This window comes from Phyllostomus discolor, chromosome 13, assembly GCF_004126475.2.
Source record: "Phyllostomus discolor isolate MPI-MPIP mPhyDis1 chromosome 13, mPhyDis1.pri.v3, whole genome shotgun sequence".
Taxonomy (NCBI): Eukaryota; Metazoa; Chordata; class Mammalia; order Chiroptera; family Phyllostomidae; genus Phyllostomus; species Phyllostomus discolor.
Window position 1 is genome coordinate 19909881 of NC_040915.2, and position 13721 is coordinate 19923601.

The window sequence follows — 13721 nt, forward strand, 5'->3', positions numbered from 1 at the left end:
AAAGTATGTTGGTTACACTGCATGAAATACTTTCAGTTTTTCAAAGACACTGAAATGCATGTGAAATCAAACCTTGACAATGAATTTCTTTTTAACAGTAAAGTCATGTGCCAGATGCAAAGGACAGTATTTTATAGACAAAGACCCTAGCTGGAAGGCTTGGTCTGATTTTTTTTTTTTAAGGGGAAATTATCTTTTGCTTTCTGTGGCTTCAAAGTGTTCTTAATGCTAACATTCGTAATAATCTGAACCATATAAAATTTTCCATTTTTTAAAAGTCAGAAGCTACAGAATAGTGGCGATTTCAAATGCCTCAACCCAACAGGTCAGCCAATTTACAGCAGATGAAAGAGAGCATTTTTCTAATTGCAATGGGATTACCGAAGAAAATGAGGTTGAAAAGAAAATGATTCCATTTTCAACGCATTTTCATTCCAACAGAAAAATGAGGGAGGGATGCCACACTCCCCAAAATTAAAAATTAAAGCATACAACTTTCTCTTTCCGTTCCAAAACACACCCATGCATCTACTATACCTTGGCTCCAAATGAAACCCAAAGGGTGAAATTGTATGTCTCAATGCCTGCAGATTTCCAAGGAGGGCACCCAAAGTACTTGGTAGCCACCGTGCTGAGGGAATCGGCAGCCGTTGAAGTCACCTCCTGTGGTCTTGCCAAATGTTCGAAAGGGAATATGTCTGCGTCCCTGTGCGTGTGTGAGGGTGGAGGTCGGGGGGCATGGGTGAGGGTTTTGGAGAACCTGAATGGGGCGCTCCGCTTGCCTCCAAGGGAGGACTGTATGTTTACTTCTTTCCGTGTGCGCCCATGCCTTTCCGCTTCTGGGTGCCGCTGTGTTTATCTCTCTGTTGGGCAGGGGTGACTTTGCGCCTGTCAGCCTGGGTGCGCGAGAGCCAGGGTGTTTGTCGGAGTGCTGGACGGGTGTGTCTCGGTGTCGATGGCTGTGGTTCCGTATAAGCCTGAGCTTGTCCGTCGGGGAGCATGTGTGCCTGTCCGTGCGTGTCTCCGTGAGCACTCGTCTCCGTTTCCGAATGCAAGGGAGTGCCTGCGTGCCGCCCTCTGCCCTGAGACCTCAGGCCGCACAGGCGCCCAGGGCAGACAGGTAGCAGCTACAGAGGAGCCCAAAGCTCCCGGGTTGGCTGGTAAGCTCGCCAGTCCCAGCTCCAGCCCTCGGGAGCCAGCTAGGGCCCCGCCCGGGCCAGCCCCAGGACTAGGCGGGAGAGGGAGGGGTGGGGCGGGAAGGGGAGGGTGCCTCGTTTCTTTGGGGCTGCCTGTGCCCCATTGGCTGAAAGTTCCCACACGTCACCAAGGAGGCAGTTCCTCTAAAGTCCCTTGCACATAACGGGCAGCGCGCACTCCGAGGCGGCTGCTCCAGGTCGCAGGCTGGGACTGACGGATACGGTGAGCCCAGAGAACCCCACAAGCTGAGTGCAGGACGCGCCCCCACCACACCCACCCAACGGCCGCTGAATGAGGCTTCCAGGAATCCCCTCGCTGTCCGCAGCGCCCCACCGGAGGTCAGTCCTCTGAGGCTCGGCCAGTGCGCCGGCAGCCCGCGCGTTCACCTGCCAGCCTGCGCGTCATGGGGCAACCCGGGAACCGCACCGACTTTTTGCTGGCGCCCAACGGAAGCCATGCGCCGGACCAAGACATCGCACAGGAACGGAATGAAGCGTGGGTGGTGAGCATGGGCATTGTCATGTCACTCATCGTCCTGGCCATCGTGTTTGGAAACGTGCTGGTTATCACAGCCATTGCCAAGTTCGAGCGTCTGCAGACGGTCACCAACTACTTCATCACCTCCTTGGCCTGCGCTGACCTGGTCATGGGCCTGGCGGTGGTGCCCTTTGGGGCCAGCCACATTCTCATGAAAATGTGGACTTTTGGCAATTTCTGGTGCGAGTTTTGGACTTCCATTGACGTGCTGTGCGTCACGGCCAGCATTGAGACCCTGTGCGTGATCGCAGTGGATCGCTACTTTGCCATCACGTCACCCTTCAAGTACCAGAGTCTGCTGACCAAGAATAAGGCCCGGGTGGTCATTTTGATGGTGTGGATCGTGTCAGGTCTTACCTCTTTCTTGCCCATCCAGATGCACTGGTATCGGGCCACCCACCAAGAAGCCATCAAGTGCTATGCGCAGGAGACCTGCTGTGACTTCTTCACGAACCAAGCTTATGCCATTGCCTCCTCCATCGTTTCCTTCTACCTGCCCCTGGTGGTCATGATCTTCGTCTACTCCAGGGTCTTCCGGGTGGCCAAAAGACAACTCCAGAAGATCGACAAATCCGAGGGCCGATTCCACGCCCAAAACCTCAGCCAAGTGGAGCAGGATGGGAGGAGCTGGCATGGACATCGCAGGTCCTCCAAGTTCTACCTGAAGGAACACAAAGCCCTCAAGACTTTAGGCATCATCATGGGCACTTTCACCCTGTGCTGGCTGCCCTTTTTCATCGTCAACATTGTGCACGTGATCCAGGATAACCTCATCCCCAAGGAAGTTTACATCCTCCTGAACTGGGTGGGCTACGTCAACTCTGCCTTCAATCCCCTCATCTACTGCCGGAGCCCGGATTTCAGGATTGCCTTCCAGGAGCTCCTGTGCCTGCGCAGGTCTTCTCTGAAGGCCTATGGGAATGGCTACTCCAGCAACAGCCACGACAAATCTGACTACACAGGGGAGCAGAGTGGCTGTCACCTGGGCCAGGAGAAAGACCACAAACTGCTGTGCGATGATGCCTCAGGCAGAGAAGACTTTGTGAGCCGTCAAGGTACTGTGCCTAACGATAGTGTTGATTCACAAGGGAGGAATTCTAGTACGAATGACTCACTGCTCTGATGTGGTTTTTCTACTTTTTAAGGCCCCCCCCCCAGCCCTCAAAAGACACTAAACAGACTATTTAACTTGAGTGTAATAAATTTAGAATAAAACTGTATAGAGATGTGCAGGAGGAAGAACATCCTCCTGCCCCCTTTTTTTATTTTTTTAAGCTGTAAAAAAAAAGAGAAAATGTATTTGAGTGATTGTTGAGCGATTGTACAGTTCAGTTCCTCTTTGCATGGAACTTGTAAGTTTATGTCTGAAGGGCTTCAGTCCCAGAGGACCTGGGGTTGCTATGTTTTGATGACTTTCTGTGTATCTACCTCATTGGTCAAGTATTAAGAGTAATATATTGCTGCTGGTAACTTGTATCTGAAGGAGACCTTCCTTCTCACACCCTGGGAATGGAGGTTCGGGAGTATCTTGGACCATACAGCTGTGAACATGGTCTGTCCCGGTTCCTCTTATTTGCTGAAACAGGGTGTTGCAGGCAGGGATTTCAGGGGGAGCTTCCGTTGTTTTCCTGAGCAAAGTCTAAAGTTTACAGTAAATAAATTGTTTGACCATGACTTCATTGCACCTGTTTCTCCAAAACCCCTTGACTGGAGTGTGCTCGCCTCCCCCACTGGAAACCACAGGTAACTATTTGTAATAACTGCCCGGTGACTTAATGTGGAGGACTGGCGCAGAAAGGACATGCCCCGGTTGTTTAACCCTTCCGCCTGCCTCTGAGTCTGTCGCAGCAGGCAGCCCGGCGCGCACCTCTCCTGACTCGAGGGCCCCCGGTCAGTTCTGCCGGCTCCCAGCCTAGCTCGTCTCGCCGGTCCTACGGTGATTATTCTCTGTTGTTACATCAGAAACACTGACTCACAGAAATGGACTCACGAGCATCTCTTGTGTCCCTTCATGCGCCCCCGCCACCCACCTTCTAGCTCTGCTTGCTTAATAGCTGCTTACATTTGTGTCTCTGCTGTGTCTTATAGTGGGGATCTTTGTGCTGCACTGGGGCTTGGCATTTGAAGAATAAGACAGAAGTTCTTGTTAAAAAAAACTAGTAAACTTCACCCTGTAATTTCAAGGGAAACTGAAAGGACTTTGGAAGACACTTAACTGAGGCAGGCCCCATGACCCAGAAACAGGGTTTTAACCCCTCCTCTCTCCTTACTCCTGTCCCTCTGTCCCCCTCCCTTCGACTCTCCTTCCTTTAATCTCAACCAAGATTTCTCAGCCTCATATAGTCCTCTGCGGTGGGGTCTGTCCTGTACATTGTCAGATGTTCAGCACCATCCCTGGTCTCTAGTCATGAGATGGCAATAGCACCCCCTGAGTTGTGACAACCAAAAATGTCCCCAGACATTGCCAATACCCCTCGAAGGGTGCCCTCACCCCTGGCTGACGCTGCAGATGTAATTCAAACACCTGAACAGATTTTGAGATTCTGTCTGATGTCAGCCCTTTCTTTTGCACAGCCACAGAGAAGGATTTTTCATGGTTCTCCGATGAGCGACAGGCCCTGGGCCAGTGCTCTTTTCAGTCCCTTCTGCTGCCTTCCAAACTCACCTTCCAGCTGCCCAGGCGCTGTGTATGGCCATGAATTGTTTGGGAGGCTTTATCAATGGAAGCCAGGCCTGGGAGCAGTTGCTGCCAGTTTGTGGAGAGATAATGCTGTTAGAAGGCACAGGAGAGAAAATCACGAAAGTAAACACATTTCTTCTCTCACCCCTTTTCTATTTTTGCCTGTGTGTCTGAGCCAGGGCTTGGCCCAGGTCTGACTGAGTGGATCGTCCTCCTTGGCAACGCCAGCCTGGAGATCGGCCTGCAGGGTTCATTGCCATTTCACCCGCTCATGAAGCTGACTCCACTCTCCCCTTCTGTCCCAGCCACGGTCCCCAAACAGAAAAGCATTGGCCCCTTCTGCTTCCCGTCAGCTCAGTGGTGGGTGTCTGGGTGAGCACCGGAGAAAGAAAGTTAGGTGCCCATGATTTTGGAACATGGGGAGTTGGAGAGTGTCTGCCATTCAGCACTTTTAGTTTTTCTCTGAGGGCTTTTCCTACCTGTCACCACATTCTCCCTCAGCCCTGGGCCCCACACCCAGAGGTGCATGCAGCTTCTCCAGCTAATCCCCCCACTCCTCATAACCACACAAGATCTCGGACTGGGAAGAGCCCAAAGAGAGCATTTGGCGTCAGAAGAGACCAAAAGCATGCAAAGGGGAATGACCTGTCCAAGGTAAGAAGCCAAGGCTGTCAGGTGGTGTGGGAACTGGTGCATTCTCTCTGCCACGTGCTTGTCCAATTCTGCCCTTGCCCTCAGTTGTGGGGGCTTTGACCTGGGGGTGTCACATAAAGAAATTCATTTCAGTGGATGTGTGTATTGCTTTTTGGTTTTTAACTCGAAATTCAGGCAATAAACAAATAATCTGTAAGGACAAGGAAAAGAAGGTTCTTTTACTCAGCAAGAGTCCGCAGAAGATATCTTCAAGGATATCTTCAAGGATATCTTCAGCAATTCGGGCAGCTGGGAGATCCTTAACTTTTTGTGACCTGCCAGGGGTTTCAAGCCACTCTCGGTAGAAATTTCCCATAGTTTTATTTTAAAAAATAGTTGGAAACTTTTCTGTCCTCCTAAATATTGTTAGTAAACTATACATGTCTATGTGTATATACATGCATATACTCTTCTGGTTGCAGGAGCATCTGATGTAATTTCAGTGACAAGTTGGGCTGTGGATGCTCATTCAGATCCCCAGGTGAGGGGGAGTGCAGCCAGATTCACGCCCCTTCAGGAATTCTTTCAGAACTCTGATCAGCTGTAAAGCCCTTGACAAGCAGGAGCATTTTATGCATGTCTCAGTCCCTTGCTTTCTACCTCCTTTTATTTTGCTTCGTTTATTTTTGGGGACAGGAATCTGTCAGTGTCCCCTGTTCCTCTGTTTGCTGACAGCTTGGTTACATAAGGTTTGTGTTGGCTTCACCGTCATACAGGTTTCTTTGCCTGGACAGCAAGTTCTCAGAGTCTGTCAAATGGGAGCCTTATCCTGAGATGCAAGTTGACAGGTGTGCAAAGTGGCAGGACAGGGTGGGCACCCCCCACCCCAAGATCACTGTTGGGGGAAGGAATCTGAGAAAAAGGAGTTGGAAAGAGGAACTGTCATTGCAAGATGCTTAGAAGATTTCTTTTTTTTTTAAGATTTTATTTATTTATTTTTAGAGAGGGAAGGGAGGGAGGAGGGAAGGAGAGGGGGAGAGAGAGAGAGAGAGAGAAACATCAATGTGCGGTTGCTGGGGGTTATGGCCTGCAACCCAGGAATGTATCCTGGCTGGGAATCGAACCTGGGACACTTTGGTTCCCAGCCCGTGCTCAATCCACTGAGCTATGCCAGCCAGGGCGCAAGATGCTTAGAAGGTTTCTGATGAACCTACTGGCAAAAGAAGACTAGACCAGACTCAGTTGGGAGGTAGTTATGGAGCACGTGCTGTGTGCAGTATGAGAGAAATATAGGCTTCAGTCTCTGCCTTCTGTAGCATCTTATTACTAACATTAAACAGATCTCTTGTATGGAATCTTACTAAATGTTAGGGGCTGTCCTAGGCACCTGTTAGGTGTTATGTCTTCTTGAAAGCCTTTTGATGTAGGTAGCATAATTGCCTTCATCTAACAACTGAGAAAACTGAGGCTCAGAAAGCTTAGGTAACTTTCCAAAGCCACACAGCTGTCCAGCTGCAGAGTCAGGACGGGAACCCAGGTCCATGCGAGCCCAGCACCCATGGGGCCTACCTAGCACACATGCAAACCAGGAAGCAGCTGGAGGCAGCTTCCGATCGGTGCCAGAGCAAGTGTAAGAGCTGGACATGCAATGCCTTGTTGAGAGAAGAGGGAGAGTGCTGTGGTTTGGGCACGGAGGAATGTTCCCTCTGAAGCATGTGACTGCACGGCTGCCGAGGACTGGGGACAGGAAACCGGCCACTGAAATGCCTGGTTTGCTCTTCTGAGTCTTTGCTTTGTCTTTTCAGAAAATCAGTCCACACTGAAAAGAGGATGCGAAAGCTTTACACAAGCACAGGAGCAAGCAGAAACAAATGCTGGGCTGCAGAGTTAGGAAGGTCTCCTAAACTGAGCAGTGAGCTGAACCTTAAGGAGAACGTGGCAGGCCTACAAGACCCCCCTATAGGTGAGCTGTCCATTCGAACTATCACTGGAGACAAGGGAGACAGATGATCTCCGGACAGTCAGCAAAGAGCAAGGAGGGCGGAAGCACTTTGAATGAGACTTTTCACTGACAATATAACATTTACTAAATTCAGCTCTGTACCAGTCCCTACTTCACTGGCAGTGCAAATATAATGTGAAGGAGGGATTTTTGACATACCTAAGAGAACAAACTTCCCAAGCACTTTCAAGAACAGGAGAAGTATGGGTGCCTTATGAATAATAAGAGGCAGGATAAAGTAGAAGGAGGCCTGGATCTGTAAAATAATGGCAACAGTGCAAGTAGATGGTCTCTAAGCTCTCTGAAGATAGATAGATAGATACATAGATAGATAGAGGCTAAGTGGAAACAGCAGTTTATATTTCTAATTAGAGTTGATGGCATTTGTCATACAAATAAGGGTGGAATATCCTGGTGGTGGTTAGCTTGCAAAAAGGACTATTTGGTGCACGATAACTGCCTTTAGCTATTTTAAAACCATTGGAGGAAGAAGGCTTATCATTTCTATACAAAAACTAGAAGGCAAGCAGAACCTTGCAGGAAGGTACAGCTCAGCTCAGGTCAAGGAAAGACTTTTCTAAGAGTGGAAGAGGTTACCCAACAGAATAGTGAGCCTCCTGTCATCAGGAGCATTCAAGGGAGCCCAAATGAAGTTCTGTGCAGAATGAAGCACACGGAGTTCCTGCACAGAGCGGGAGTCGGACTAAGCTCCTTCCAAATCTGTGATTCTGTGTTTTTGAAAACAATAGACCTGAGTGTTTTTACAAAGTATTCAGACCATCCCCTGATCCCAGCTAGCCTTCTCCCCAATTCAGTTGCATTTCAGAGGTTTCACTGCATTCCTAAACAGGAAAACCTCTGAGGGAAATCAGGATCTCAACAGTCCTTGGCCCTGATGGAAATCCAGAAATAGAGCAGTAAGGTTAAGCAGTTTTCCAAACTATTAGACCTTTTCATCAGCTGCTCTTCCCATGCCTTTTGCAAATGACCTACTAACTCCCAGAGAGAGAATAATGAAGGCCGCCGAGTCCGCTCTGCAAAGGCTATTACATCCTACCCCACCCTCAAAATCATTGCACTTCCTGTGGTGTTTCCGTCACCCTCACAGGCCTGGAAGGAAGGGAGGCAGGTCCCTGGCCAGCACCGAGCACTGCAGAGCCCTCTGGTCTAACAGCCTGGAGATGCAGGGTCTGGCTTAGCCCAGCCACTAACCAGCAACCTGCCTGCCCTGATCTGCATCGTCTCTTATGAGAAATAATGTGGTTGACACGTGTCCTGTGTTTCCTTCTTTCTCCAACATTCGGTAAGATTTCAGGAAGTCTTCAGGGCTGTGCATCTGGCTGCATGGCTTTTATTTTAAAAGCACACTTTTTTTCTTGTTAAAAAAGTAATAGAACTCATTATAGGCCATTTTTTTAAAAAAATTATGATAGCACAAAATGAGCTAAATCACACATAATATTACCAGCCAGATACAACCACTGTCGCTGGGATGCACATGGGCCCAGTCATTGTCCTGAGTATGGCTACCCAGTGTGTGAAAAAATATTTTTAAATAAAAATGGAATTACTAGATTATTCATAGAATTTTAAACTCACTGCTAACACTTTTACATGCCTCCTTGTATATATTTTATGCATAATATGATCTGGATATCACACTTCCTTCTGATCTATTGGCCGAGCAGTATACAATGGTCAGCAGTTTTCAAGTTTTAGGGGCACAAAAGAGTCTGGACCCCCAGAGCCTGCAGCTTGGGAGATCTGAGCTGGGGCCCAAGAATCTGCATTTTAGCAATTTCACCAGGTTTTTCCAACAGAGGTGGCGCCTGGACCACATTTTGAGGAAGGAGGTTACAGAGATACGTTTTACAAATTAACCAGAGTGCTTCCTCCCCGCCCCTTGCTAATGGATGAAAAGAAGTTTCTATACTTGGCTCTTTGAAAGCATGCTCTCTGCACCTGGGCTCTGACTTTGAAAGCAGTTCATGGGGAACCCCCAGGGCAGGGCTCTGTCTGCCTGGTTACGTGCCTCTGCCCCAGCCTATGGACTGGTATTAAAATAAGCCTATTCAAATTACTTGGTGGCCAATACCTACCACTGGAAAAATGCAAGAGCAGGTTTCTATTTCATAGGGCACCTCTTGCGATAACAATGGCCAATGATTGTGTTTGCTCCTATCGTATAGAAAAGGAAACTGAAACTCGAAGGGGTTAAGTTGCTGAAGATTCCAGAGCCCAGTGGAGTAAACCCAGGTGTACTGGACCAGGGGCCCTATGCTTAGGGGTCAGACCAAGAGAAGGAGAGAGACCACGCCGAGAGGACTTTTCTAATGGGTACATTTTGTGGATTCACCAGGGATTTTTTTTTTCCTCCCAGAGAGGCCTGATTAATTTCTGAGCTTGGAAATAAGGTGAAAGCCTGTGCCAGTTAGGTAGGCTGTGGCTAAGCAGAAACTAGGAACCCACATGGCCCTGCGAGCTGGCGGCACGCCGACCCTCGTCACGATTGAGCTCGGTGGGGCTGAGCTGCCCCGGAGAGGTAGGAAGCAGAGGAAGGCTCCTGGTAACAGAACACTAGTTTGCGCTGAGTCAAATCACTACTTTTGAGTCAGAAAACCCTTGACATCTAGATGTGGGGCGCTTTTCCCATTTCCCTGCCCAGGCCTGTGCCAGCACCTGAGGTTTCACGTTAGATATTATCAGGACGAGAGGGGCATCGATCGAGCCCATCACCCCTCGGAGCGGCCCTGACCTAGAAACCCAGCCGCAGGAGGCAGGGTCAACCACAAGGTAGTTCAGGGACTAGCAGAGGGCTGTCTCTTCTGCTTGTTTCATTATTATTTTTCCAGTGCTGTGAGGGGAAGACTGGAGTTTCTAATGTGTTCATTTATCTAAGAAGCGAAAACAATTTTTTTTAAATCTCAGCAGTGACGCCCATGACAAAGCCCGAGCGGAGTCCCAGGGAGCCCTGTTTTCCTTTCAACCACACCGCACTGATGTTGCAGCCCGTGGCCTTGCGTCCAAAAGCCACAGCTGCCTTTTCTGGGGAGATTCCCTCATTATCCCAGTTCTGTCTCTATTCTACGGCCCCGTTGTTCTCTCCATAAAAGGCCTATTAGACGTTTCTAAATATTGCAGACAATCCTGTTTTTTTGTTTTGTTTTGTTTTGTTTCGTTTCATTTTGTTTTGTTTGAGAGGTACTCGCTGTTCTGGTGAGATGTATTGCACCAGTAAGCCTGTTCTTTCCACAAACATTCTGACTCCCGTTCTTGTGCAAGTTCCCACAGCGTCTCCTCTCAACCCGCATGCTCACCTGGCTTCCTCAGCATGAGAGAACCAAGGTTCAGCCTCCAGGGCCTGGGGGGCCAGCCTTCGAAACCTCTTTCTATGGGATTGTGGAAGGGTTAGTGGAATCAGTTTTGGTGTTAGTTTCCTGATATTATTTTATTTTATGACAGTGGGTCCCAACCCGCTGATTTGAGGGAACTTCTGAGAAAATGCATCCACCTGGGGCCCCTTCCCCCACCCCCCAGATTCTGATCTAGCAGGCTGTGGTTGAGGGCCGGTGACTGCGTTTTGCCACAACTTCCTCTAGGGGACCGTGAGGCAGGTGCTCTGAGGATGATCACATTCGGGGACCTAGAAGTCACACCATCTTCCTCCCCACCCTTCCCTGCTCAGGAGCACAAGTTATAGGATGTAGGCACGTGAAAAGAGGTCCCGCAGAGCCGTATGCATTCACGAAAATAACGATGCTGTCAAGTAAACAGAACCTTAATTTTCCTGTCTTATCAAACAGAACAGTGTAGATGAAAACAATTTATAAATGCAGCATTACTATAAAAAAGCAAGGTGAGAATTGTCTTGAGCAATTAGACTCTTGATTGAAAATCCACAGTTTTGCCCCGTACTCGCATTGAGGTCACCGGGCCCCGGAGCCTCTGCATGGAGACCAGGAGGCAGCAGCATAGGCAGGAAGGGGGATTTTGCCCCGGTGATGGGCTCCTTGTCCAGTGCCCTTTGCTCCTGGTCACTCGCCTTGGTTAAGGCACATCAGACTAAGGTCTACATGAACCAATTTGCCTAATGTACATAACCCTCCTACTTAGAAATCTGAAGGGGGACCCGCCCAGTTGCAGAGAAGAGCATTACTCATACATATTCACACACCTCCACAGATGCACACACCCAAATAAACACACACAGAGACCTTGACATTGATACCAACACCCATATTGACACAGATACACGCATGCATTTTCACGGAGATATATGCCCACTTAAAGGGTCTTCTGTGTCTACTCCCACGCGAATACGTACACACCTGTAGGACACTGACGCACGCAGATCTAGCCATTCTCTCTCAGATAAATCCATACGTGAGGATTCCTAAGCACACCATTGTGCTCCAAACCAGCAAACATGCCGTGTCAAATAGTCACGGTCCCACTGCTACCTCAGGTCAGGTTCGTATACTGACCCCTCTTCCTCGGCAAGCATATACACCCTTGCCTCAATACGTGTAGCTGTGCTTTTTGTGCCAGGACCTACTGGATGCTGAAGAGCGGTGGGCGAACAAAAATAGTTTACCTTTGCTTTTACTGAGTCGGTGTGTGAAATGCATGCAAAATTACAACTGTGGCCGGTGCTGTGGAGGAGATAGGGGGTATTTTGAGGACATCTGACTAATAGGGAGAGCTCAGTGAAGGTTCTCCTGAAGAAGGAAGGTTTCAGCTGAGAGCTAAAGGAAAGCTAGGGAGGAGAGAAGAACAGGCCGCTCGGGGAGAAAAGCAGGTGCAAACATCCTGTGCTGAAAGGGAGCCTGGTGCACAGGAAGGTCTGAGCGACGGACGGCCGGTGCAGCTGGCGGGTAGAGGGAGAGCACAGCAGGGCGGCACCGAAGGAAGCAGGGGCCACACTGAAGGGCCGTGTGGGCCCCGTTAAGGTCTTCATCCTGAGAGCGTGTAGAAGCCATTGACATGTTTACGGCAGAGGTCAGATTTGTATTTGAAGACTGTCTCCGAAGGTGTGCCTGCTCATGCAGAGCATCCTCGCGCAGATCAGTGCACACATGTGGCACACTTGTGTGTTTCTTAGAAATGCATATTTACATATCGTACTCACCTGCAAACGCTGCCTCTGTGAACACACCCACGTGTATTTATATGCGTGGTATATATAAACCCAGTGGGCGTGGGGAGGCCGGCAGACACCCTCCTCACAGGGCACCAGCAGGACTAGGCCTGTCTTCGGGGCGGGACTGGGGAAGTGGTGCTCAGGGCCAAGCCCTGTGACTTCGCAGCTCCGGGCTTTGCAGCTGGCCTCATGCATGTGCCTTCAGCCCTGCTCCTCTCCTCTTGGCTCAGGGCACCCAGTGACAAGGTGGGGTTTCTTCCAGAACACGATCATTGACTATTCCTGGCCCAGGCGCTGAGGGGCGGAGGGGCAGGTCGGGTTGCATAAAGATCGCCTTGTGCCCTCCCGGAGTGGTCAGCAGAACCTCTGCCCAGCTCCAGGCCTGCAGTGCTCTTTGCAGTGAGTTGGCAATGCTGAGAAGTAAACATAAGGACAGGGAATCCGAGGTCTGCAGGTCCTGGTGGGGACTGCGGTGGGACCTGAAGCAGCGTGCTCCCTAAGTGACTGCTGCAGGGAATGCGACACTGGAGGAAGAAACGGACAAAGCCCGGCAGGAAAGCCTTCTTCGGGCACAATGCCCGGCTCTGACCCTTGCTGTCTTGGCACCGTAAGCTCATGTACACACATATTGACACATGAACAAATTTTCCTCCGGTGGGTGTAGCATCTCACAGCAGGGGAAGTCACAAGGAATTTATCAGCCACAACACCGCGCATTATTTTTCTTCCAATGAATTAGAACTATACTTGTGTACATTTGGCTCCTGTTTCCCAGCCAAGCCAGCAAAGGCCTTGGCCAGGGCCAGCAACAGACTCCAAGGAAATCAATAGAAACATTCATGCCAAACTGAAGGCTCACCGACGGCCTCCCGTGTCAGGGCCATAATGACGTTCCCGAGGGATTTTTTCCGAGTCCAAAGGCTTCCACCCACTGAGAGCGTATGTTTTCAAATGTGTGCTTGGCGAATGTTTTCTTCCATAATTAAAAGAAATTATATAATGTAATTGGAAGCTCTTTTTATTTTGCTTCAGGCTGTGTAAGGAACATCCTTCTTTTCTCCCAGTTGGGTGCTATTTTGTGCTGTCTCGGCAGCGACCTGCCAGATCCTCCTAGCCGGAGCTCTGCGCTCAAGGGGACGCTGTGTCGTAACTACCTCTCCCATCAGTCCTGCACTCGGCAGGTCCCAGAGGGCTTTTAAATCTGCCGCCTCATCTCATCCTCCCAGCCCTGAGGTCGGCCCAGTTGCTCCCATTTTGCTGATAAAAAGACTTAGGTTGAAAGACTTGCTTAAGGGCATGGAGCTAACACATGACTGGGGTAGGACTTGAACGTGGCCTTCATACTTATCCTTGGGAAACAACACAAGTTTGGCTACACTCTGCTACCCTCCTAGGACCCGGTGCTGTTCTCACTGTACTTCTCTGCTCCCTGCTGCATTTTATCTTATAGATAAATTCATAGTTAACACCGCCCCCCATCACTGAAACCACAGTTGTCAAGCTGCAGATAAGTAATTGCCTGCTCAAGGAGA

The 13721-nt window shown here is 49.6% G+C and overlaps 1 protein-coding gene across 1 annotated transcript; it reads left to right on the forward strand.

Moving 5' to 3' along the window:
- Positions 1-1363: 1363 nt before the first annotated feature.
- Positions 1364-13194, forward strand: ADRB2 (adrenoceptor beta 2). Its single transcript, XM_028528831.2, has 2 exons — positions 1364-5068; positions 9239-13194. The coding sequence occupies exon 1, from the start codon at positions 1601-1603 to the stop codon at positions 2855-2857; it is 1257 nt and encodes a 418-aa protein (XP_028384632.1). The 5' UTR covers positions 1364-1600; the 3' UTR covers positions 2858-5068; positions 9239-13194.
- The last annotated feature ends 527 nt before the right edge of the window (positions 13195-13721 follow it).

Coding starts and splice junctions, on each gene's coding strand:
- ADRB2 (XM_028528831.2), top strand. CDS start 1,601: ATGGGGCAACCCGGGAACCGCACCGACTTTTTGCTGGCGCCCAACGGA.